Source organism: Balaenoptera musculus, chromosome 11 (genome assembly GCF_009873245.2).
Source record: "Balaenoptera musculus isolate JJ_BM4_2016_0621 chromosome 11, mBalMus1.pri.v3, whole genome shotgun sequence".
NCBI lineage: Eukaryota > Metazoa > Chordata > Mammalia > Artiodactyla > Balaenopteridae > Balaenoptera > Balaenoptera musculus.
Genome location: NC_045795.1, coordinates 23,873,629 through 23,898,461, shown reverse-complemented (window position 1 = coordinate 23,898,461; position 24,833 = coordinate 23,873,629). Strand labels below are relative to the sequence as shown.

At 55.2% G+C, this 24,833-nt stretch overlaps 4 protein-coding genes across 8 annotated transcripts; 2 read left to right on the top strand and 2 right to left on the bottom strand.

Annotated features, from left to right (window-relative positions):
* Positions 1-50: 50 nt before the first annotated feature.
* DXO (decapping exoribonuclease) lies at positions 51-2,419 on the top strand. Of its 4 annotated transcripts, none has more exons than XM_036867895.1 (7): positions 51-309; positions 515-916; positions 1,080-1,315; positions 1,403-1,622; positions 1,746-1,881; positions 2,027-2,121; positions 2,207-2,419. In XM_036867895.1, the coding sequence occupies exons 2-7, from the start codon at positions 561-563 to the stop codon at positions 2,355-2,357; spliced, it is 1,194 nt and encodes a 397-aa protein (XP_036723790.1). In that variant the 5' UTR covers positions 51-309; positions 515-560; the 3' UTR covers positions 2,358-2,419. The 4 variants fall into 4 exon arrangements, with proteins under 4 accessions (XP_036723790.1, XP_036723792.1, XP_036723791.1 ...); XM_036867896.1 differs by having other exon boundaries at positions 87-309; positions 555-916; XM_036867897.1 differs by lacking the exon at positions 2,027-2,121 and having other exon boundaries at positions 2,207-2,388.
* A 43-nt stretch (positions 2,420-2,462) lies between these two features.
* Positions 2,463-12,457, bottom strand: SKIV2L (Ski2 like RNA helicase). The gene is made up of 28 exons (XM_036867889.1): positions 12,354-12,457; positions 12,173-12,276; positions 11,233-11,342; positions 11,016-11,133; positions 10,812-10,926; positions 10,653-10,727; positions 10,304-10,357; positions 10,011-10,201; positions 9,715-9,843; positions 9,351-9,496; positions 8,849-8,995; positions 8,633-8,717; positions 8,345-8,451; positions 7,858-8,004; positions 7,687-7,783; positions 7,290-7,502; positions 7,097-7,207; positions 5,756-5,986; positions 5,263-5,400; positions 4,975-5,112; positions 4,729-4,833; positions 4,240-4,387; positions 4,018-4,144; positions 3,688-3,898; positions 3,427-3,537; positions 3,132-3,350; positions 2,813-2,953; positions 2,463-2,717 (listed from the first exon to the last, which is right to left on the bottom strand). The coding sequence occupies exons 1-28, from the start codon at positions 12,373-12,375 to the stop codon at positions 2,517-2,519; spliced, it is 3,741 nt and encodes a 1,246-aa protein (XP_036723784.1). The 5' UTR covers positions 12,376-12,457; the 3' UTR covers positions 2,463-2,516.
* Positions 12,458-12,462: 5 nt separating this feature from the next.
* On the top strand, positions 12,463-18,549 carry NELFE (negative elongation factor complex member E). 2 transcript variants are annotated; one of them, XM_036867900.1, is made up of 11 exons: positions 12,463-12,654; positions 13,092-13,174; positions 14,542-14,611; positions 14,713-14,858; positions 15,328-15,402; positions 15,526-15,563; positions 15,751-16,058; positions 16,181-16,325; positions 16,485-16,539; positions 16,789-16,891; positions 18,237-18,549. In XM_036867900.1, the coding sequence occupies exons 2-11, from the start codon at positions 13,100-13,102 to the stop codon at positions 18,332-18,334; spliced, it is 1,113 nt and encodes a 370-aa protein (XP_036723795.1). In that variant the 5' UTR covers positions 12,463-12,654; positions 13,092-13,099; the 3' UTR covers positions 18,335-18,549. The 2 variants fall into 2 exon arrangements, with proteins under 2 accessions (XP_036723795.1, XP_036723794.1); XM_036867899.1 differs by lacking the exon at positions 16,485-16,539 and having other exon boundaries at positions 12,522-12,654; positions 18,237-18,407.
* A 2-nt stretch (positions 18,550-18,551) lies between these two features.
* On the bottom strand, positions 18,552-24,698 carry CFB (complement factor B). The gene is made up of 18 exons (XM_036867893.1): positions 24,493-24,698; positions 24,163-24,396; positions 23,549-23,734; positions 23,231-23,404; positions 22,909-23,010; positions 22,661-22,797; positions 22,218-22,356; positions 21,766-21,897; positions 21,385-21,486; positions 21,157-21,294; positions 20,548-20,645; positions 20,294-20,411; positions 19,921-20,074; positions 19,736-19,812; positions 19,417-19,529; positions 19,184-19,316; positions 19,054-19,103; positions 18,552-18,752 (listed from the first exon to the last, which is right to left on the bottom strand). The coding sequence occupies exons 1-18, from the start codon at positions 24,554-24,556 to the stop codon at positions 18,606-18,608; spliced, it is 2,298 nt and encodes a 765-aa protein (XP_036723788.1). The 5' UTR covers positions 24,557-24,698; the 3' UTR covers positions 18,552-18,605.
* Between the last annotated feature and the right edge of the window lie 135 nt (positions 24,699-24,833).

The window sequence follows — 24,833 nt, the reverse complement described above, 5'->3', positions numbered from 1 at the left end:
GCGCCACCCTCATTGGCTGAGGCCCCACGTCCGCTGCTGATTGGCTTCCTCTGAGAGCCTCACGTCCGGGGAGGCCTGGGAGGTGCGGAGGGGCGCCGGTGGCCACGCTGTGATCTCCCTCCTGGTGTAAAGCGCACAGGACCACCAACCCCCAGAAGGGCTAGGCCGCCACTGTCGCTGAGTGATTGCGTCATCGAGAGCGGGGGTGTCGGGGGGCGGACTACCTTTGCGTCCTTCTTCGACATGTGACGTACCTGCCATGACGTCATAGCTCTGTGAAGGTGGAAGTCGAGTTTGGCGGGATTTGAGGTAACCAGATCCTTGATCTGAGAAACATCCTTCCTAACTTCACTGCGTTTGGAGGAACTGGGTGTGGGGGTATAGGTCAAGGGAAAAGGTGTGATGTGCACCTGGCCATGGTTCTGTTTGAGGACATGGGGCCTGCATGATTCAAAGCCAGAGCCTGGCCATCAGGAGGCTCGCTTAGTCCTGATGAGAAGTCTCTCTTCTCCAGCCCTTCTCTTTAAAAAGGGAACTTCCCCGTCGTCTCTCAGGACCTCATGGAGTCCAGAGGGACCAAGAGAGGAGCCGGAAAGATAGAGGTAGCTGAGCCTTGGAACAAGCTCCCCCTCCTAGCACCCTCACTGCCCACAAACCCTGCCCTCTACGCTGGACCATTTCCTTTCTATCGGCGCCCTTCTGAACTGGGCTGCTTTTCCCTGGATGCACAACGCCAGTACCATGGAGATGCTCGAGCCTTGCGGTACTACTGCCCACCTCCCACTAATGGTCAAAGCCCCAACTTTGACCTCAGAGACGGATACCCTGATCGATACCGGCCCCGGGATGAAGAGGTCCAAGAGAGGCTGGACCACCTGCTATGCTGGGTCCTGGAGCACCGAGGCCGGCTAGAGGGGTGAGCAAAGCATAGCACACAAGTAGCTCTAGAGACCTACACCTACCCTCTAAAATTAGGAGAGCCAAAGCGGGAGTGGGGTCAGCCCTTGTGCTATTCTTTGGGGGAGCCGTGTGCGCTAATGCTTGTGTCAGACCTTCAGCCCTTAACTCCTCCCTCTCAGGGGTCCAGGCTGGCTGGCAGGGGCCATAGTGACGTGGCGGGGGCACCTGACAAAATTGCTGACGACACCATATGAGCGGCAGGAAGGCTGGCAGCTGGCGGCCTCCCGGTTCCAGGGGACGCTGTACTTGAGTGAGGTAGAGACGCCGGCTGCTCGGGATCAGAGGCTTACCCGGCCACCCCTCCTCCAGGAGCTTATGTACATGGGGTACAAGTTCGAGCAGTACATGTGTGCAGGTGAGAATTGCCCCCAGCTCTGTGGCCCACTCCCCCTTCCCCAGAGATTGAGACCCCAGCCCTGCTGCTCTTTCTCCCCTTGTGCAGACAAACCTGGAGGCTCCACAGATCCCTCTGGGGAGGTCAACACCAACGTGGCCTTCTGCTCTGTGCTACGCAGCCGCCTGGGAAACCATCCTCTGCTCTTCTCCGGGGAGGTAGACTGCATAGACCCCCAGGCCCCAACCGCACAGCCCCCCAGCTGCTATGTGGAGCTCAAGACCTCCAAGGAGATGCACAGCCCTGGCCAACGGAAGAGCTTCTACAGGTTCAGGATGGGGGTGGGCAGGTTGAGAGCCTAGGATTGACAGCTGGGAAAGGGACTTGGGGGAAGAGGAGGAGGCTGGAGGGTGGTGGAGGGGTCCCACTGACCCCTCACCTTTCCTGACAGACGGAAGCTCCTGAAATGGTGGGCTCAGTCGTTCCTTCCAGGGGTCCCAAACGTTGTTGCTGGCTTCCGTAACCCAGAGGGTTTTGTCTGTTCCCTCAAGACCTTTCGTACCATGGAGATGTTTGAATACGTCAGGGTAAGGCAATGGTGTCACAGCTCCCACCTGTATCCCCCTGTGCCAAGACCACAGGTCCAGTGTCCAGGGACCTGTAGTCCCCCTTCCCCTTCTCCCACCCTCGCCCTCACTGCCAGTCTTCCGCCTCCTCCTGGGCTTTCTCCAGAATGACCGTGATGGCTGGAATCCCTCCGTGTGCATGAACTTCTGTGCTGCCTTCCTTAGCTTTGCCCAGAACACAGTTGTCCAGGATGACCCCAGGTGAGGCATTCAGCTCTGCCCCTCCCCTCTGGGTCCCAGAAGCTCGGCCTCCAGCCCTCAGCTCGGGACTCCATCTGCCCCGCAGGCTCGTCTACCTCTTCTCCTGGGAGCCTGGCAGCCCGGTCACAGTGTCTGAACATCGAGATGCACCCCATGCCTTCCTGCCTACGTGGTACGTGGAAGCCATGACCCAGGACCTCCTGTCACCCCCCAAGACACCCTCCCCCAAGGACTGATGCTTCGCAGGGGCTGGTCCTGTTTCTGTGTGCACAGATAAAGGCATATTTCTAGGTGGTTCTCCCTGCTGTCTTTTGAGCTGAGTCATCCCTGCCCAACACCTCAGGTTCACACAGGTGGTTTGCTGTTTTATTGTTACGTTATTACACAGGGGTCATTCACTGGGTGTAGAGGCTGGCCGCAAAGACGATGTCCCTCCGTAGCAGGGTGGCTGCCGTCTCCATCTTGGCACCTAGCACAGGCTCGCCCACCAGGCGGGCCGCCCCCCGAAGCGAGCGACACATCTCGGCCAGGCGTTGGATGCAGCGGACCACCAGGCCCTCGGGGGTCCCCGACAGCCCTGCCAACTCAGAGAAGGGCTGTGGGGGAAGTAGGGTGGGGGCTGAATATGGGAGGGTCTGGGCAGCCTCTCCCCAGTCAGCTGTCCGCAAAGCCCCAAACCCCAGCTACTCACCATGCCCCGGGCCCACTCGTACACAACCTCGACCAGGCCAAAATTCAGCTCTCCCACAAATTCCTCCACTGTCTGGTTCAAGCCACAGGCCATCTGCACCTCACCGATCCGCTTGGCCACAGCCCGGACACGTTCCACCCCCTGCAGATGGGGAGGAGAGGTTAAGCCCTGCCTTCCTACTCCAGGAAGGAGACCCAGATCAAGGAAGAAACTATTCCAGCTCTTAGGGGCACTTACAGGGCTGGATGGGGCACGTGGGGAATACATGGGGACTGGGAGTGCCACGGCCGAGGGTGGGACGGGGGTGGGCGTCCCCTACCTGTTTGAGGGTGCTTGGGAGCTGATCACTAGGATCCCCGGAGCTCTGGCAGACCAGGCCGGAGAGCAGGGCCGCGATCTCCTCGGGCCGAAGGGCGCTCAGTGCGTTGTCAAACATGAGTTCAGTGAGGAGCAGCTCATGGCTGCTCATGGCACAAGCCACCCGCCCTGCCAGCTTCACGGTGCCCGCTTCATCTACGTACCCCAGGGTTCGGAGCACCTGGAAGGATGGTGGGTGTTGGGAGCCTGCAGACCTCCTCCGCACTAGCCCCCCAGCCCCATCTGTGCCCTCCCACCTCTACTCGCTGGTGGTACTCAGGGAGCAGCAGCAGCGACTGATCCGACAGCAGGAAGCGCAGCCGCTCCATCTCCTTCTGTAGCTGCATCCGCTCCCGCAGCTTCAGGTACTACAGGGAACCACCGGCAGGAGCGTGTTAGCCTCCTCGCCCTCAGCAGGGGTGCACTGAGGACAAGGGCTGCGATGGGCGTGGCCAGTCTACAGGGGACGAGAGGAAAAGTCCCCCTCCCAGCTTGGAAGCTAGCATCCAGGGACCTACCTGGGCAGGGAAACGGGGACTGTGTACACACTGAGCCCCCCGGATCAGCTCCTCCAGCTTCCGGACCCGGAGCCCCGCCTCTACCACCGACACATCCTTGAGCTGCAGGTCATTGACAGGGTCAAGGGTAGGGGGTCCTGCTGGGTGGGCCTGAGCCAGACGTAGTAGTTCCTGGACAGCAGTTGTCGCGGCCGCAGAGGGAGGCTCCTTCCTGAGAAAGGAGCAGGTCTTGGGACCTGGGGCAGAGGCTTCTCTTCCTCAGGCTGCGGGAGCCTGCCCAACCACACCTCCCCACCCCCCATCACGTGGTCCCTCCCCAGCATCTCTGACTTGAATTTTGGTTGCTGCCTCTTGCTGAAGTCCTCCAAGATCTTCTCCCCGTTCAGCCGGAGCACCTTGGTGGTGATGGCAGCCACATCTCCTGGCTGGAGCTTGGCCACAGTGTGGTCACAGGGCCCTGTGAAAAGGGGAGAGCAGGGTCAGAATTTGCCGTGGGCCCAGGCGTCCCAACGGTGCTGCTGTCAGGAACTCGGCCGTCTGTCCCACTCTCACCTTCAGGCAGGAACAGCTTGAATCCCACGAGGTCATCTGGGTAGGGCACATCGGGGGAGGCTGGCCCCCTCTCCTTCGGGTCCTCAGACATGGGCTTATCACACAAGACCAGAGTCGTGAATACTCTGCTGGTGGAGCTCGAGGAGACCTAGGGGAGGCGGGGAGGCCAGGACAGGGCAGTGTGAGGAGTGGACATCAAAGGTAGAGACCAGATCACCAACCTCAGGCAGGGATTGTGGTGCAGCCATGCAGAGCCCACCAGTATGGACTGGTAACCAAGTCAAGCGGTCGGAGCAGACTCTGGGGGCAGAGCTTGGGGGAAGGACAAGGAGGTGAGCAGGAAGTGGTGGGGATGGGATGGAAAGGAGGGCTCGAGGGGAAAATGAGAGCACTGGTGAATACAACTGGCCCCTCGCCAAGTGGGGAAGATGGAGATAGGGCTCGCCCCTCCCTCCCTGCCTCTGGGCTTCAAATTCCCATTGCCCTCACCTGAAGGATCACACCCAGTGCGTTGTGATGCTTCTGATTCTTCACAATCACCACCCTTCCCACTGAGAGAGATTTCAGCCCATTCACAGACTCCATGATGCGTCGCTGAAGGGCAGGGACGTGAAGAGAGGGGATAAGGGAGGAAGTGTCACAGAGACACTAGGACTAAGTTCAGGAGTACCCAAAGTGTCACAGTCTCTTCCTCCCTGTCTGCCACCCCTGCCCCCAACACTCACACGCACTTACCTGGATCAGGCTCCGGGTCTCTGTCAGTTCCTCCCCGCAGCTGTAATACTCAGGCAGGTCAACGAGTTGGCCAGTTACATCAGGCTCCTCCAAGGCCCCCAGCCGCTTGGTCAGTTCAGCCAGAGTCTGTTCATGGGCCTGGGAGAAGCCAGTGTGGGTGTGCAGCAAGAGTCTCCAGGCCCAGAACCCTCCACTTTCACCCACCGGCCTCTGGATGCCCATCTCATCCAGGCCTGGCTTCCCTTGTCCACATCCTTTGCAGCAGCCTGGTCACGCCCACCTCCTCACCTTGCTGTCCTTGCGGGATGGAAACTCAGAGAAGCTCCTCTTCATCATGTCCTCCACCCTGAGGGCATCCACCCGCAGCAGGTTGAGGATCATGGTGTACGTGAGGCGGAACTGGGACTGCAGCTGGGACGGCTTCCCCTGGGCCGGGCCACAGAAGCCAGTGAGGCGAGGGGAGACCCGCTGCTCGGCTGCTCTGCTCTCGCTGCTCAGCAGCTCTAGTCCCAGCTCCGCAACCACGGGGCCCTAAACTGCTCGCTCACCTCTGCAGAACAAGGGAGCGACACTAAGTAAATAGACTCTCCAAGGTCCCGCCTAGCTCCATATTCACAGTGGAAAAAGACTAGAGAAGAGGAGATCCAATCTCATCCTTGGATTTGCTCACTCCTACCTTGGCTTCTCCCAGGCAAAAGGAAAGTAGAAAGAGGGGAGGAGGAAAGAGGGTCGGCAGAATCTAGCAGGTGCCCAGAGCTGGCCTCACGCTGCCCCGGCTCACCATCATCATGCGGTGCAGGTCCGCCATCTCGGGCACACGGCCCTTGCAGAGCAGGATGACAGTGCCTGTGGGGTCCAGGCCCCTCCGGCCCGCCCGGCCTGCCATCTGCACATACTCCCCAGGGAGCAGGTCCCGGAAGGTGGAGCCATCGTGCTTACGCGTGGAGTCAAACACCACTGTCCGCGCTGGCATATTTACACCCATGGCGAAGGTCTCCGTGGCAAACAAGACCTGGGACGGGGGAGAGGATCAGCAAAGGGGCTACACGCAGCTGTGGCCCAGCCCTGGCCAAGCCCACCTCACTTTGTAGCCAAGGCTAAGAAGGCACCGGGCACAGTCCCAGACAGTTAACTCACAGGACCGCATTTAACTCTCAAGGCAAATCTACAGTATGTACTATCGTTTTCTTTGTTGTATTTATTTAGCTACCTATTCCTTTCCTTTTACCCCTATATCCCACTCCCATCCCCCCACTATCAATCATCCCACTGTATTTAACGCGTACGTTTTTGCATGAACGTGTTTTATAAAATGTGTCTTGTTTTATGTATAATTTACAATTTGCCGTAAAGGCGATTACATGTCTCCTTCTGTTTTCTTCTTTTCTTCCATGTAGTGTTTTCAACATCCATCCATGTTCCTGTGGTTATATGTAATCCACTGCTTCCAACTGCTGCAGAACACTTTGTGGGGTGCGTGTTGTACATCTACCTACCGGCTCTCCCAGTGAAGGGGTACCACCAACACCCTGCCACAAGACTACAGCCAACAAAGGAAGAGCAGGCGTGTTCCCTCAATGACCAGGGTGAGAATTTCATTGTGATTTACACTCAGGAGTGGAATTTAGGGACAAAGAGTATGTATATACTTATTTTTGCCTCCAGAGTGCCAGGATGCACTTCAGACTGGCCACACCTGTACAAGGGTTCCTGTAATCCTGCAGTCTCCTACGTCTTGGGCAACACTTGGCATTAGCCACTTTCCTATATTTTACCAGTCTAATAACTGTAAAGTCCTATCTTGCGAGTATTTCAATTTGCATTCTTCTGATGACTAATGACCTTCATAAGTTTGCTAGCTTTTTGGGTTTCTCTTCTGAATACTGTGTGTTCATACCTCATACACCTCCATCTTAAAATGTGAAATCTACAGTTCAGGGAGGTTTAAGTAATTTGCCCAGGGTCACACAGTGAGTAAGTGGTGGAGCTGGGATTCACACCCAGGCAGCCTGGATCCAGAGCCCAAGTTCTTAACCACTGCACTGTCCTGCCTAAAAGCTTGCCCCTCCCCTAAGTGGGCAACGAATGCCTTGGGGAGTCCCTCTCCCACCAGCATATGCACCTTGACCAGGCCACGGCTGAAAAGCATCTCCACGATCTCCTTGAGGATGGGCAGGATGCCGCTGTGGTGCACACCCAGGCCGCGGTGCAGGAGTTCGGACATGTGCAGAACCTGTTGGGGGCCGAGGCCCGAGATCGGGGATGGGGTCATGGAACACCCAGTCGCCACCAGTCTCCGAGTCCCCCCTCCATACCTGGGGCAGCTGGCGGTCAGAGCCTCGGAGGCGAGCGAGGCAGCGCTGCAGGAAGAGGTGAATCTCACTCTTCTCTGAACTCGTGGTGAGGTCAAGGGAGGTGAGGCCCGAGGCCTGCTCATCACAGCGGCCACGGGAGAAGGTGAACACCACCACGGGCAGCTGCGCACGGGCGCGGAGGGAGGCCAGGAGGGACAGGTACACACCACGGTCCTGGGAAGTGGGGAGAAGGGAGTGGAGACTGAGTCCCTGAACCAGTGGGGGCCGAAGTGGCGGGCACTGAAGCCGAGTCAAAGCGGGCAGTGCTCAAAGCTCAACTCCAAACACCTGGGGGATGAGGGAAGAAAGGACACGGGAGAAACAGGTGGTGGCAGGTACAAAGCCTGCCAGCTCTCACCTGTGCAGGCCCCCCCTGATGCGTGGGCTGCTTGGCCCCAAAGGTCTGGGCATGTTTGCTCATCCGCTCCTTCTTGGCCTCCACAGCCGCATAGTACCTGGGGCAGGGGAGGGGCAGCGATCAGTCACGCCCAGCTGGGCCCGGCCCTGCCTCTTCCCGACTCAGGCTTACCCCTTTGTGTGGAAGGTGCCTCGGGAGTCCAGCAACAGGAAGAGCTCCCCCTGGGTCTTGGAGCTGTTCCCCGTGAAGAGATAATGCTCCAGGGGGACTGGGCGAGCAACAGTGCTGATCACATAGATCTGGCGACGCTTCAGCCGCCTGAGCGAGGAGGAGAAGACAGAGGAGACTAGGGGTGGGAGCGCGGGAAGGAACCCACATCCCCACCATCTTCCGCCACTCTGGCTTCACCCAGTCTTTTCTGGGAGCCGGGCTGGAAGGCTGTCTCCGTCATCCTGTCTCTCAACTTGCAAAGTGATCTGGACCCAGGTGGGGGGATCCCTCAGCCTCCCAAGCTGGACATGTTCCCCGGCCGCACCCCTTTCTCATCCCCACTCCCAAGGCCTGACCACTCGCCCTGCTGTGATAGTCTACGCCCCCCGCCCCGACTGAGGAATGCTACAGCCCCCTTCACCCAAGCACCCCAGGACACACGTCTCACCCAATCCAGTCAGCAAATTCAAGGGCGTTGGGGACAGTAGCACTCAGCAGGATGATGGAGACGTGGTCAGGGAGCATGATAAGCACCTCCTCCCACACGACCCCGCGCTGTGCACAGGGAGGGCAGACAAGCTCAGAGGGGGCTGCCCTTCTGCCCCTGGGAAGCGGCACAGGGTTCCGTGTCGGGGCAAAGGAGGCAGTGAGGTTCGCGGGGTGTGTGGAATAGAGGAGCTGCTGAACCAGCCCCACGGGAGAGGACTGCCAGGACCTGGGGACCCCGTCCCCTTACCTCAGCATCGTTGATGTAGTGAACCTCATCAAAGATGACCCACTCCAGGTCTCGGATGACATCCGAGCCACTGTACAGCATGGAGCTGGAAGAAAGAGACCCGAGGCTGACTTCCCAGTGGCTCCTATCTCTACCCTCAACTCAGCCAGCATGCTCTCCAGAGCAGCCTCACCTTCCAGACCAAAAATCCACCCGTGTTGAGTGCCCGTCTCTCACCGAAGGATCTCTGTTGTCATAATGAGGCAAGAGGCCTCTGGGTGCAGCTGCATGTCCCCGGTGAGAAGTCCCACATCCCCAAATGTGTTTCGGAAGTCCCGGAACTTCTGGTTGCTCAGAGCCTTGATGGGCGAAGTATAGATGGTGCTGGGAGAAGAGCATGAAGTTAGCCGGTCCCTCCACACTGACTCGTGGTCAGCACCTCCTCTCCCACCCTGAGCCTTCCTAGAAGCATGCCACAGAGCTCAGGCGCCCCCCTTCACCCTAACTTCCCTCGTGTTCCCCTTCATGGAATTACCCAGGAAAAATTCTGTCCCCCAGTCCCTTCCGAAACTAACTAAACACCCCCCACTTTCTCATTTCCCTCTGGACCCCTGCCTCAGTTTCTCCGCCAAAACTCTCATCGAAAGGATGAAGTAGGGAGGTGGAGAAGAAATGAGACTTAGAAAGTTTGCAGGAGAGAACAGGGCTGGTGAAGGGGAAGCTGTGGACGGGACTGTACCGCGTCATGTGTTTCTGGGCAAGGGCAATGGCGTATTCAGCCACAACCGTCTTCCCCGCGGACGTGTGAGCCGCGACAAAGACCGAGTCATGCCGTTCCAAGTGCAGGATGGCCTGTTTCTGAAACACATCTGGCTCAAACGCCCACTGTGGGAGAGAGAAATAGATGGGGGCTGGAGAAGGGAGAGGGGTCTTCCTGCCTCCAGCTCATGGGACATTCAGGGCAGCGGGGAGAAGGCCAGAGTGAGGCAAGTCTGGGACTGAGGTCCAAGCTGGCCTGAAGGCATCTGGCCTCTGGTAGGGAGAGGAGACAGGGAGTGGGCTGGGAGGAGGTGGGGGAGCATGTGAGGACTGGGCCACACTACCCGGAAGGCTGGCTGGGGAATGAGTCGGTAGAAATCATCAACAGGGGAGGTGACATCCACGGGAATGGCCCACTGCTCCTGAGGGGGGGGCTTGGGAGGCTCTGGGGGAGCTACAGCTGTGGACGCTTCCTGGAAGGGGAAAGGGGTGTAGGGTCAATAAAGATACAGTCAGAAAGCTCTCTGTTACCACTCCTCCCAAAAGATGCTTCAGTCTTCCCCTTGGACCCAACCAGGCCAGCCCACCCTGTCTGTGACAAGACCCTTCTTTCCTGCCTCAACCGCCCAGAACCACCAACCTGCAACACTAGGTTCTCCAAGCTGCTTGCTCGGGCCAGGGGAGCACTGCAGGGAGAGGCTGAAACAGTGTCCCGTCTGGGACCGCCTGGTTGTCCCACTGCCTCACTCTCATCCTCATCACCCCCGCCCAAATCCAGGGGCTCCAGCAGACAGCTGAGGCTGAGCAAGCCAGGAGCTGGAGCTGGGTGATCTGAGGAGCAAGGCAAAAACGGAGACCTGGTCATGTCCACCTCTGCTCTGAAGAAGAAGGGCACCACTTCCCCTATGCCCCCATCTCAAAACGAAAACTCACCCTCTGGTGCAAAGTCCACGCCTTTCTTGAAGCCAGGTGGAACAGTAAGAAGACCTGGAGGACAGGGACAGAGAGAGAGAATCTGGGCTCTTGCACACTGCTGTATAAGTCACATGGTACATGAACCTAAAGGACGTCCTTCACAGCATAGACGTTGCAGTTGCGGATATTTATTGTGACAATTTTCCAACAGATGACAGTAAAGGTTGTTATGGAACGGGTACCTTTTCCTGATTTGCTCAGAGAAATGGAAGAGCTAGCAAGGACCCAGTGACAGGCTCGGGCCCTCTTCCTCAGGGCCCAGACTCAGAGCCCTACCTCCCAAGGGTCCATCCTGGCACCACCTCACCTTTCTCAAAGTCTATCTCCTCCTCAGCCTCCTCCCGAGTGCTCAGATCTGTTATGGTGGGCTCATCCATTCCACCTGGGGAGAGGTTGGACAAACAGGGATTCATGGGGTGGAGACTAAGGGCTTCCTTCCCTACCATCCCATTTCCACAAGCGTCACCTGGCCAGAAAGGGTACTGTGTTGGATTCCCCCACAGGGACTGGGAGATGGGCCCGGGTGGCCGGCGAAGAGACAAGGAGGTAGTGGCCGACAGGTTTGTATTCTCTAGCAGGACCTGACGCAAGAGATCAGAGCGCCAGTGAGGCTGAGCTTGCCTGACTCCCCTTTTCCCAACCCTGCTTCTCGTGGCCCGTGACCTCTTACCTCCTTGTAGCCTAGTATCTGGCCTGTGGTTGGGTGTCTTTGGGCCTGTAGGTCGGAGGGGACTGGGGCCCCCAGTGTGGCCAGGAGAGACCAAGGATCCATCTTCCTCTGCCATTTTCTGGACAGAAGGAAAGTAATTTTCAGGTCTTCTTTCTCCTCTGTCCCAGCTTTCTTCAGGGACCCATCTCCCTAGTCCAGGCCCCTCTAGACCCCTCACCGGGCTGAGTGCTCCACACCGTGCAGAGGCAGCCAGCCTGGCGATGACAGAAACAACTGCTCTGCTTCTTGCTGCAGATCTGGGGCACAGGGAGGGAGGCCGTGGGGAAGCTGGAACAAGGGCAAGATGAGACACATGAGGTAAGAGAAGAGAGTAAGACACAGCAAAGAGAAGGTGATAGGATTCATACTTAGATCAGAAATGGGAGATGTCCCAGACAGACTAGGACAATCAGGCTGAAGGACTATCTTCCAAAGGTGGTTCTGCTTTACAGGACAAACGGCCTGCAACTGAATTACCTGGGGTGCTGGTTAATAATACAGATTTTGGATTTCAGAACCTATGGACCTAAGAATTTGTATTTTAAAAAAAGCTCCCCCACTCAGCTCGGTGCTCTGTGATGACCTAGATGGCCGTAATGGGGGGGGTATGGGAGAGAGGTCCAAGAGGGAGGGGTTATATGTATACATATAGCTGATTCACTTCGTGGTACAGCAGAAACTAACCCGACATTGTAAAGCAATTATATTCCAATAAAAAAAATGAAAAAGGTCCCCTACTAATCATGAGGCACAATGATATTTCAGAATCACTAGTTTTAGGAAAAGGGGTCCCAGACCTAAGGATGAAGAGCCAGGTGCTCAAAGGCTAGCATCTCAGCCACCAACAAGTGCCCTGGAGAGAGAAAAAGACTCCAAGGAGAAAAGACACATTTGAAAGAGCAGTTCTCAGAGTTAAGGTATCCCCAGGGCTTCCAGCTCTGTCCTCTCATGGGCTCTGACCCACAGCAGGTCCACTGGGTTGGGAGTCTGTCCAGCACCAGTCTAGGCCCGGATGACAGGCGTCCAGAGACAGGAGAGCCAGGTCAAGTTAGATCCTACTGTGAGGAGGGTGAAGGAGGTTTTAAGTTCAACGAGGGTTAGGGTCAAAAGTCACTCACGGTGGTCTCTGGAGCCCCAGGCACATTCAGCAGCTCCCAACGCCCTGTGCATCCCAGCTCTACTGCCCGAAGGGGCAGGTCCAGAGGATCTGGGGGAGGTAACACTACGGGGGAAAGGTCACAGGTCAGGGGTCAAGGGTCATTCCCTGTCTACTCCTTCTTTCCACCCCCTGCCCCTCACCGATTCGCTCCGTCTCCATCATCCTGGAGCCACGGCAGCTACCCGGCAGCCCGGAAGTGGAGGGAGGAGCCGAAACGGCGGAAGTAGAAGCGACTTCCGCCACAACCCCTCCGGGGGCGGGGATGAGCGCTGCCGAGGGGCGGGCCCAAACTGGTGGGATGCCGGACGGAAGTGTGTGCGCCGCGGGCCGCCTTGGTTACCGCGTTCTCCGCCCTTCGCTACGTCATCGCTCCGAGCCCGCGATCCGCTGCCCGCTTGGGCGCCGCCCGAGACCGTGGGGCTTCGGTTGCCGCCCCCTCAGGTAAGGCCTTTTCCTCAGCCTTCGTCCCTTTTTTCCGAGCTCCTTCTGTCTTCTTGCCCCTTTGGTTGCTCTGAAAGCGCTGCGCGGGTTCCACTGCCTCCTCTGCTTTTCGGACCCCGCGATTGCCATACTAACCCCAGCGAGGTAGGGGGGGTCTGGTGCCATCGTCTTGGCGACGGAGGAGGTGTTTCTCCCTTCCTGGGCCACGTGGTGCCCCTAGGCGCTGGTATCCGTGATTCCTGAAGAGAGAAGGGAATGCTGGTTGATCCCGACGAGCGGGGGTTTGGACGGCAGCCTGGTTTAAGCAAGGGGTAGGGAGAGGCAGAAGACAGGAGTAGGCAGGCCTGGAGGGGTGGGGCTGGGGTCAGTGTGCACGGCGTGTGAACCCTGGGCGGTGACAGTGGAGAAAGATGTCTTGGGCCCTGCCCCTGAACCAGGAGCCACCATGTTGGTGATACCCCCCGGACTGAGCGAGGAGGAGGAGGCTCTGCAGAAGAAATTCAACAAACTCAAGAAAAAGGTGAGGGAGTGTGTGCGGGTATGACCCAAACTTTCAAAGACTCTACACTGAGAACACCTGGGGTGAGTGTGAGGGGATGGGGGGGGTGGGGATTCACCTAGCTCATACCTGGACACATACCACCTCTCAGTGTAGCTTCAGGAATGGACCTTCTCAAGTGTGTACTTTCTTTTCTCTCTTTTCTATGCAGTGTGCCATGGAGTTGTCTTCCTTTTCCGTGGCTTTTAGTACCACCTAAGAGCTGGCGATCCCAAGCTTGGTTTTTCCAGTTCCATCTAGTGTTTTACTGATAACTTTAACATATCCAAAATTGAAGCTATCATCTTGTCTGTTCTAAACTTGGTCTTCCAAATAGGGCTGACTACATTTACTTCTCCCACGTGTTTGGAATGAAAATCTTATCTCTGTCGTCTGCTCAATTTGCATAGCCAAACATTTGCCAAGTCGTCTTGATTCTTCCCTTGAAGTAATTTCTTCCGTTTACTTTTTCCTCTGTATTCCCTAGATCAGGTCTTTGCTGATGCTCACCTAGCCTGTCGTAATGGTCTCTCAACAAGTTTCTTTTTTTGGACAGACTTCTTCACTCCTATTAAAATGGTGCATTGAAAACACAAAACACTGTCCTTCTTTTTCTCAAAACCCAGTGGTTTCACGTTGTCTATAAAACAAAGCCTTAATCAGGCATCCCTTTCTATAGAACTATTCCTTGATCCCAAAACATGCATTCCCAAAGCTTTCTTATCTCTGCATCTTTGCCACCCTGTTTTCTTTGTCTAAAATGCCCTTTCCTCTCAGTCTGTGTTATGCAGATTGTATCCAGGACCCAGTTAAATAACCATTTGGCATCAGAAAAATCTTACTTGCTCTCAGCTACAATCTGCACTTATGATCAGTCTTGAAAATTCAACCTAGTCATTTTATTTCTCAGACTGTAAGCTTCTTGAGGGGAGGATCTATGTCTCATAGTTTTGCATATCCCTGTTTCAAAGCAATGGTGTGTTCTTATTAAACATATAGGGGTGGATGGATGAAGTCTCTAAGAAGGCACGGAGGCTTATACTTAAGTGCAGCTTATATCCGGGGGCTCTGGTCTATGATTGAATGCCTTGTTTTCAACTTGAAAAACATGAGACTGTGGAAAGCCTCTGGAGGCCATGGTTTGGATAGATTAGGTATGGCTGGCTTTGTAGATGATCTGGAGGACTATATGAGAGGCAGGGCAGCCTCAATGTACCACTCCAGGGGCACCATTTGCATTATTTTCTCTCAGAAAGGTGTCCCCGGAGTGATGTGCCCAGGGGCCTTGGGAGAGGACCTGGCCAGGGATTGGCCCTCACCAACTCCTCTCTTCTCACTCTTGTTCTCAGAAAAAGGCATTGCTGGCTCTGAAGAAGCAAAGCAGCAGCAGCACAGCCAGCCAAGGCGGTGTCAAACGCTGTGAGTGACAGGGGAAGCTGGGATAGACTGGAACTGAGCAGCACGGGCTGACCTCTGTCACAGCCTGGCCAACATAATGCCTCTTTCCCTCGCCACTCCAGCACTGTCAGAGCAGCCTGTGGTGGACACAGCCACGGCAACAGAGCAGGCAAAGCAGCTGGTGAAGTCAGGAGCCATCAGTGCCATCAAGGCTGAGACCAAGAACTCAGGCTTCAAACGTTCTCGGACCCTAGAGGGGAAGTTAAAGGTGAGCACAGGCAGAAAGATTGTTCAGGGACTCCTTGACTTCAGAGGGCATCCTTCCAAGTTGGAATGGAGGTAAGTTTAGGGGGAAAGTAACGCCAGTTTAATCATGGGTAAGTTGCTATACCATTCTGAGCTTCAGGTTTCTTATCTGTAAAATGAAGAAACTGGATGACTCCTAGATTCTCCTCCGTTTTACGCATTCTGTGACTCTAATCCATCACATAGAAGAGCTCCTGGATTGTGTTGCTCTGAGGAGTTGAACAGGCTGAGAATGTCATCAGGTTTAAGACATCTTTAAGTAAACTAACTGCTTTAAGTGTGTATTAAATCTTTTATGTGAAAGGAAATAAAAGAAAAAAAAGATAGGCCAGGGGAGCCAAGAAGAGGGCGAGGGAAGAGGAACTCCTTCTGCCCCGTGGTTAGGCAGCCTCCTGCTCCCCCACTGAGGTGGGTCTCTACCGTCTTCCCAGGACCCTGAGAAGGGGCCAGTCCCCACTTTCCAACCGTTCCAGAGGAGCATATCTGCCGATGATGATCTGCAGGAGGTAATGGTTTCCAGTTGTCTGTCTCTGAGGGGCTGGGGATTGAGAAAAATGAGAAACCCACATATTTGGGACCACATGCCAGCAACTAGGACTCATCTTAACTGTCCTTGGTTTCCTTTTCAGTCGTCTAGACGTCCACAGAGGAAATCTCTGTATGAGAGGTTAGAGAAAGATAGGACTGGGTCCCATTGGCGGGGGGGGCGGGGGCGAGGGGATTGCCTGGGTCCTTAGGAGGTTTGGGACTGGAGTGGGAGGAGCTGGGGCTACAGAGGGATTGTTGAGTCTCCCCAGGCTCTGGGAAGACAAGGTAGAGGCCCCCTTTGATCCTCATTGTCTACCTCTCCCCAGCTTTGTGTCTTCCAGTGATCGGCTTCGGGAACTGGGGCCAGATGGAGAAGAGGCAGAGGGCCCAGGGGCTGGTGATGCCCCCCCTCGAAGCTTTGACTGGGGCTACGAAGAACGTGGCGGTGCCCGCTCCTCAGCCTCCCCTCCCCGAAGCCGCAGCCGGGACCGCAGCCGTGAGCGGAACCGGGACAGAGACCGGGAACGGGACCGAGACCGGGAGCGGGAGCGGGACAGAGACCGCGATCGAGACCGGGACAGGGACCGGGACCGAGACCGGGACAGGGACCGGGACCGAGAGGGCCCTTTCCGCAGTGAGTGAGCTTGGCTGGTGGGAAAGTGACTTCAGATGAGGTTTAGGTGGGTCCTACTAAACTGGACTCTTAAAGTGGAGGGTGAGCTAGACTATGTCTCGTTACTGGTTTCTGTCCTATAGGGTCGGACTCGTTCCCTGAACGCCGGGCCCCTCGGAAGGGGAACACTCTCTATGTGTATGGGGAAGACATGACACCCACCCTCCTCCGTGGGGCCTTCTCTCCCTTTGGAAACATCATTGACCTCTCCATGGACCCACCCAGAAAGTAAGGATGACAGTGGGGCAGGATGATAGTCCTTGGAGGACCTGGGGTATGAGATCTGAGGGCGGAAGCTAGCCTGTCTCCACAGCCTATAACACTGGGTTTGATTGGGTCCCGAGGAGCCCATAGGCCCTCTACTGACCCTGTGTTTTCTCATCCCAGCTGTGCCTTCGTCACCTATGAAAAGATGGAGTCAGCAGATCAGGCCGTTGCTGAGGTTGGGACTTCCCAGATCTGTTCTTCCCATCCCTCCTGCCATCCTTATATTTTCTTTCTAAAATACTGGGAGCCAGGAGGAAGTCATTTCCTCTTGACAGAGACAGTCTCTCCCTATTTACGCAGGAAACCTTGCATTCTCAAGTCCCTACTTAGTCTGTTCCTAGGATGGCAACTCCTGGAAATTCTCCTTTGGTTTGTCTATAATGTTCCCCCCCCATCCTCTGCCCCCTCCCCTCTTCTGCCCCAGCTCAACGGGACCCAAGTGGAGTCCGTACAGCTCAAAGTCAGCATTGCCCGAAAACAGCCCATGCTGGACGCTGCCACTGGCAAGTCTGTCTGGGGCTCCCTGGGTAAGAATGGGATTCTTCCTCTCTCATTCTGTCCCCTACAGCTCACCCCTTTTTGTTCCCCTGCATGTCCCTGGGTTCTGTAGAGGTGATAGAGGTCTGGATTTGTGTGACAGCTGTGGGGATTGGAAGGAGAATCGTCAGGCCTTCTGTCAGTTAGAAGTAGGAGAAGGAGAGAAAAGTATTGAAAACAATTTCCAAGGCACTGACTGGAACGGGGAAAAAGTGGAAGTGACTGAGGTTGGTGAAGAAGGTGAGCATCTCATGCGGCCTTATTCATTTTGAGATACAGTATAGTTGGTTTTATAAAATAAGCCTTTGAAATTAGGGATATGGAACTCAGGTGTGAGGTAAGGCATGAAAATGTAGACTAGAGTCATCTGTATCACGGGGTAGCTGCAAAACGATAGTGTTGGCAGGGGAGACTGAATTTCAAGAGAAAATGAACCGGGACTGGGCTTGAGGAATAGTCAGAGGATATGATGGGAAGCTGGGCTGCGTTCCTCATGCCCCACACGTCCCCAGCCATCCTGACTTGTTAGGCTGAAGTTGAGGATGCTGCAAAGGAGACAGAAGGAGAGGTCATGGGGCCGGGAGCAGCACCCGAGGGGCCTGGGTCATTGCAGCCAAAGGATACAAGCTTTGAGAAAGAGGAAGTGATCAGCGGAGTCAAGATACAAAGCTCCAAGAGAATGGGGGCTTGTATGGGGGGTTCACTCCAGGCCCAGAGTGGCAGGGATGGAATCCTTGGAGGTGGGGTGAAGAGAGGGACACACCGGGGGTAGGGAGGAAAGAGGAAGGGGAAGAGACGGCTCGAGGGAGAATGCTGAGAGCCAAAGCTACACCCAGAATGAGTTCTCCTGATGGAGTGAATAACCCGTTTTACCTGAAATAGATTTTCGTGTAAAGGAGTGGGCACAAGGGAGTTCAGAGCAAGAGTGGCCCTCTGTACAAGAAGGAACCAAAAAGGACCAGCACGTTAACAAAGGACTATAGAGATTTTCTAATTTTTTAATTTTTGGTGTACTGACTGAAAGTTGTGGGTTAACATTATTTACACGTCTCAACAATAACATATGGGGTTTTTCTAAGAACAAAACACTCATTACGGTATTTGCATGTGCCATGATAACAGTGTACACTCTTTTTTGCTGGGGCCATGGGTTGGTAGCCACTGGCCTAAGGGGGCTAAAGGTATTAATAGAAAGGCCATCCCGGCCACCAGAGAGCAGCATGGAAACTGGGCATCCAAGGGCCAGAGGCTAGAGTTGAGGTGGTCAAACTCTGGGCCTCAGGTCTCATCAGTGCCCTCCTTCAGACCTTAATGAATACTCTCCTCCCTCCCTAGCTGTCCAGAATAGCCCTAAGGGTTGCCACCGGGACAAGAGGACCCAGATTGTCTACAGTGATGACGTCTATAAGGAAAACCTTGTGGACGGCTTCTAGGGAGTGGAGCTGGATTCCGTGTGCCTCATCTGCCCCAACGCTGGTCTCAGTAAAACACTGAGGTGGAAGCTCACACATCTCCCTCAGCCTCTGGTTTTTCAGCACTTGGGATTGGGGTTGAGCCTTTAAAAACGGCTGTTAGATTTGATCTCAGTTGTAACAACATGGTCAGTGCACGCTCCCTGCTCCTTTACCCCAAAAGGATCTTGAACACAGGTGTTGTTGTAGTTGTTTTAATTTGCTCTCATGCCCCTTTCCAACAGGAAACCCCTTATAGAAAACCCAGATCCTCATCTTGGAGTTTTTCCTTGAGCCAGGGCAGCACTTGGTAGAGGTTGATGTGAAAGTCTCGGGCGTAAGCAGGTACCTGTTGCTGCCGCTTGCAGACATCCACAACGCCCCAGCTGATCACACCAACCTGGAGAGGGCGAGGGGGTCCCAGGAACCATTTGGTAGAATTCCTTCCTAATCCCAGGGAGCACAGCTACTCCCAGCTACATCTGAGCTGACCTGGGAGGATTAGACTAGGGGCCCAGCTCAGTCCTTTCCCCTGGCACACAGATCAGACACACAGCCCTAAGCTGGCCAGTTCAAGGAGAAGTCCAAAGGTGAGGCAGGCTCCACCCTCCCCTTTCCAGCCACATGCAGTGAGCTTTCCTGCTTTGGGGGCCATGCTGACCACTTGGCATCTCCCCACAGAGAGGAAAGGGGAAACTCACTTGAATGAAGCGACTCTTCTTGTGAATAATCAGGGGACCACCAGAATCACCTACAGGGAAGGAGAAGCTGTAGGGGAAAAGACTCCTGGGCCTCAGGAACTTAGATCACAACCAAAGAGCCTTCTCTCACCTTTGCAAGTGTTGGGGTCAGCATAGGGAGCCACCCCTCCGGTGCAAAGGAACCTGGGGGTGACTACCTCAGAGACGTCCTTGACTTTGTCATAGCCTGTGGCATGTAGAGCATCCCTCTCACAGCTAGTTTTCTGTAGGTGAGGTGGGGATGCACGCAGGAGAGGAGTGATGAACAAAGCTTGCTTAGGAAGAATTGGGGTGTAAAGGGCCTCAGGATCCCACGTTCCTCACCTTTTCCCCATTCTTGATGTAGACCTCCTTCCGAATCAGTGTCTTCCTATGATCCTTAGACAACTCAGACACAAACAGAGCTTTGATATCCTTTGCCGGGAGCAGCTCTTGCACTGGACAAATGGACAGACTGGGTCATTTCAGCACTCTCCCTTCCCCCATTGTCCTTGTCCTTTGTCACTCAGCAAATGTTCCTCCACCCCTTCCTGTGAGCTAGAGACTGGGCTGGGCATCACCTCCTCTTCCTGCAGCTCCCTCTCATGCCCCCCTTGTCTCTCAGAACCTCACCCTTATGCTACTCTCCCTGAATATGTCTTACTCTGTTGCCGGCACGTGGTTGACTGTGGAAGCCTCAAAGCTTGATTCGATCCCTCAGTGCAGGGGAGACAAATGGGCCTGTTGAGGAGAGACGGGGAAATTCAGGGATGGTGAACTCTGGACCTGCCCCAGTCTTCCAGCCCTACCTCTCCCAGCCTTTTCTCTTTGGGAACCCACATGGCTCACCTGATGGTCTCATCATACTTGAGCTTCTTCTTGAGCTTGATCAGGGCCACATCATAGTCATAAAATTCAGGAATACCTTTTGCTTTTTTTGCATTGAGGTCATAGTTTGGGTGAAATAGGACTTCTTCTATCTCCCACTCCTGCTTCTTCCCTCCTGAAGTAGGAGAATGGGTACCTCTAGACCACCCACTTCTCTGTAGGCAGTCTGCTGCCTCCATGTCATCCCTAACTCAAGTCTTCCCCATCCCTAACTGGTCCAGCGTGCAAGGGAAGGGGCTGCGTTGAGGTCAGGTGGAGTGTGGGCTCTTGAAGAGTGGGAGGTACTGCCCAGAGGGCATGGCTGAAGCTCAGGATTGATTGGTTGCATCCTTACCCATGCTGACCTTGATTGAGTGTCTCTCGTCATCCACAGTGAAACAGTGTGCCGCTGTCAGCACAAAGTACTCAGACACCACAGCACCCATACAGCTCTCATGTCCCTTCAAAGGACGCTGGGAAGAGAGCGGCAGAGGGAAAGCTCGGCTTTCACAAACAACACCATCTATGAACACTTTGCCCTTCCCCCGACCTTCGTTTCGCCCCGACCTCTCCTCCCATAAGTCCCCGCCATCAGGACACTGCACTCACAGTGACTGAGATCTTGGCCTGCCATGGTTGCTTGTGATAGTCAGTACCTTTCTTGTGCTCCCAAACCATGCCACAAAGACCCAGAGTCCGGGTTTCATCTGGCAAGAAAGGAGATTGTACTGAAAGCTGGAACACTTCACTTCCAAATGGCAGCAGCCTTTTGGGGAGGGACACCTACATGTCTATGGGGACCAGATGCCCATAGGAGGAAAGGGAAGGCAGGGGCACTTGTTTCCTTACATTGAGGGCAGGGAACCACTGTGGTATCGTGAAAAGAACAGGGGACAAAGATCAGAGACCTGGATGTTTTCAGGCCCAACTCTTGCTAACTTGCCATTCCTTGACCTCTCTTGGCCCCAGTTTCCACATCTGTAAAACGAGGGACTTAAGAAAGATCTCTGCATCATTCAGAAGTCTGTGATTCTAAGATCAGGGAGTGGGCAGTACCAGGAAGCAAGAATAGTGACACGGAGGTAGAGAAGGAGGAATGAGAAAGGACTTCCAGACTGCCAGGGCTTCAGGAGGGGTGGAAGAATGAGTGACCTTGAGGGGTCTGGGGAGAGCTGAGCTTCCTGACCATCTCCTTATACCCTTCTGATATCTTCCTACCAAGCATTTGTATGAAAACATCCTCCAGGTTATCTATGTCCTTGAGTTTGAACACGTGTTGCTCTTTATCCTTCTTGGAAGCCAAAGCATTGATGTTGTCTTGGTCCACCAGAGGCCCAACCCCGAACACATAGATGTCTGAGAGAGAAAAAGGGAGCGTGAGGGTCCAGGCCCTGGGGGGCAGGAGCTAAGAAAGTGGGGTGCTGAGTCCTAGGCAACAAAACTCACCCAGATAATCCTCCCTGGGGTTTTTGCGATTTCTACCAATGTCCAGCAAGTCCCGGATATCGTGAATGACAGAGACTGGATCCCCACCCATGTTGTGCAAGCCTGCAGGAGAGACCAGGACCATGAAGGTGGGAGACAAGGAAGGAAGAGGGTCAAGGAAGATAAACTGGCTGGAAGGAGTGACATATATGGCTGAGTGGGCAGGGTGGGGAGGAGATGGACGTGAGAGACGGTGTAGAGAAGGGTCCCTCCTCATAAAGGTTCACAGGAAGAGCAGCACTCAGGCCCCCAACCATGAGTCCAGTGTTACACGTGGACTTCAGGGCCACACGCTGGTTTGAGAGGGTGGGGAGTCAGAGGCAGGAGAAAGGTCCCTCTGACCATCAGTCATGAGGATGATGACGTGGCGGGTGCGGTTCCAGGCTTCAGGGAGGTTGTGCACTTCCCTGCTCATCATGTTGTATACTTCCAGGAGAGCCTTCTTGGTGTTAGTCCCTGCCTTCAACTTGTGGTCTGTGGAAAGGGAAGAAATCATCACCTCACCTGGACTTCCAAGCCATCCTTGACCCCAGAGGCCTAGCAGCAACTGAGATCCACATCTGTTAGCTTTTTGAGTTAACTGTCACCCCACTGACTTCCCTTTGACAACAAAGTGACCATCTCAGTTCCATAAGGGTTCCCACCAACCCCCATTTTCCAATGACCCTGCCGCCCATCCGTGGATTAAAAAGTAGCCCTCCTTGTCTCACTGCCCTCCCCACAACGCTCCTGAAACTTCGGACCCCTCTGACCCCAGAGTGAACCTCCCACCATTCCCTTCCCTGACTTCTGACCTTCGTAGTTGATTTGGTTGAGCTGCTCTGTGACCCAGTCTGCATCGCTGCTCTTTTGGTTAGACACTCTGATCAAAACTTTGGGGTCTGTGGCATATGTCACTAGACCATATTTTGGCCTCACCCCATAACTTGCCACCTGTGGGTGAGGGGAGCAAGGGGTCATGGCATTGAAAGTAGAATATATGGCTGGGAGAATTCAGCAGCTTTGCTGGGACAGACAGGGAAGGGCTCAAGGACTGACTCATCACCCTGGGGTTCATGGAGGAGTCTGGGTTAAAGATTAAGGAAGTGCTTCAAATAAAAGGAAAAGAAGACAGAATAGGACCTGGAGATTTTCTGGGACCCTGTGGCTCAGAGGGGCTGGGAGCACCAGGGAGCTAGTCCTGGCAGGGCAGTGAGGTCCATCCAGGGTCCCCACATTCAGGGGGAGGGGTCCCCACCTTCTCAATGAAGTTGCTGAGACAATTCTTGGCCCCTGTGAAGTTGCGGGACCCAATGCTGTCTGATCCATCCAGCACCAGGTAGATGTTCATGGAGCCCGAGGGGTCCAGGATAATCTTCCTCTTCTGTTGTTCCCCTGGGTGCCACCAGAGAGACTCAGGCTCCAGGATGCATGGTTCTCCTGCCCCTTCTCCATCCTCCCCCCACCCCCAATTCCCCGCCCTGCCTCCCCTCTCTGTCTTCAAACCTGGGCTGTGCCCATCCTCAGCATCAACTCCTTCTATGGTCTCTGTCAGAGAAGACAGGAAGGCTTCGGCCACCTCTGCAGGGGTATCGTACATAAAGGAGTCTGGGAGAAGTCAGAAAGCAGGTCAAATGTCTGGGAGGGTCAGGGACACAGTGATGAGAGATGGTGGGTTTCCAGGGTGGGAAGGGCTCAGAAGTTCTTCGGGGAGGTTTAGAAGTGAGGAAGGAGCTGGGTTGCAGTAGGGGGAGAAGGCAGTGCTCTAGTGTGGGGATGTGAGGATGGGAGAGCAGGATCTGACGTGAGGGTACAGATGAAGGGTCACCTTGGCAAGAAGGCTCCGTTCCACTCCAAGAGCCACCTTCCTGACATGTTCGCCGCTGGGAGCCACGTAGAGTGAGCCCCCGGCTGCAGTAGTAGGTGACACTGTCTTCAAGGCGGTACTGGCTGCCCACCTTCCTTGTGCCAATGGGGATGCCCGGGTTCAGGCAGTACCCCGCTGCAGAAGCATGAGACATGGAGGTAAGGGCCAAAGCCTGAGGCCCGAAGGGCAAGGTAGAGCACAAGGGCTATGGTGCCAGTTCCTCAGGCTGAGGGTGGTCAGGAAGAAGGTACTGTCGTGGGAAAAGGGGATGCTTCTCACCTCCATCATCACAGATGGCCGTTTCCCCATCCCACCGACCAGTCACTTGGCAGGTGCGATTGACAGAGCCCCGGAGAGTGTAACCATCATAACAGCGGAAAGAGATCTCATCACTCAAATTGTAGTAGGGGGCCCGGGGCCAGTACTCCCCGTTCTCAAAGTCCTGTGGTCTGGGACAGCGAATTGCTTTGGGGGAGGAGAACAAGTAGAAGTTACTGAGACGGAAGGGCTGCCCTTTATGATATCCCTCCTGGTCTCAGGGACCCTGTCACTGAGAAACAGCGCCTTCTCGGTCCTACAGGATCAGCTACTACCCTTGACCCCTGGAGGGTACCTCAACCCATGAGGAATCCTGCCACTCCCCCCTCCCCATTTCTGAGTGTTCCTTGAACTGCCAGGGCTGCCTGACACGGGGTAAACGCTTAGTAAAGGTTAGCTCCCCTTCATTCTCCCTCCATCCCACCTCCAGCCCTTGCTCATCTCCTACCCTTGCTCAGCCCAACTTGTCAGCCTGCCTGGTCTCCACACAAGTCTAATCTTATCCAAGTCTGGACCTTGGCCACCACCTGCTCCGTCCCTCCGCTGGCCCATGCCCATCCTCACTGCCCTCCAACCTTTGCATTCGGCCCTCTTGACAATCTTTTTGTCTTGGGTCTGCAGGGTGCTCCAGGATCCCGTGGATCTGCAGGTACGAATCTGCACAGGGTATGGGTAGAAGCCAGAAGGACACAAGTACTCCAGTGACTGGCCCGCCTTGAGAAGCCGGAAGGAGCCACCTTTGATCTCTACTCCCTCCAGAGAGCAGGGGCTTTGGGGCCCGGCCTCAGGCAATGGCGTCATGCTCACACCTAAAGAGAAAGGCTGGTGAAGCCCAGCCTCACAAGGCCAAGGACGGATCCTGGGGGCAGCAGGGGTGGGGGGAGGGGGGCTGTGACCTCACTTACCTCCACACAAGAGACCCAGGATCAAGGGTACCAGGCAGAGTTGGGGGCTGCAATTGCTCCCCATGGTGACGGAAGACAGGAGAGAAACTGGGGCTGGTGGCAGGATGGCCTCTCCTGGCTTCTGCTGCGTGTCTGCTTGGCTCGATGTCCAAGCTGAAACTCCAGACCTGAGCCTGGTCACGCTCCCTTCCCCTGCCCCCACAGCCTCCAGCCTTTTATGCAATCTGTGTTCTGGCACCTGCTGTTCGAGCCACGCACCCTACCCACATCACTTCCCGGAATGTCCAAGCGGGAGGGCCCCACTGAGCTGCCAATCAAGGAAACAGAAACTGCAAAACCCC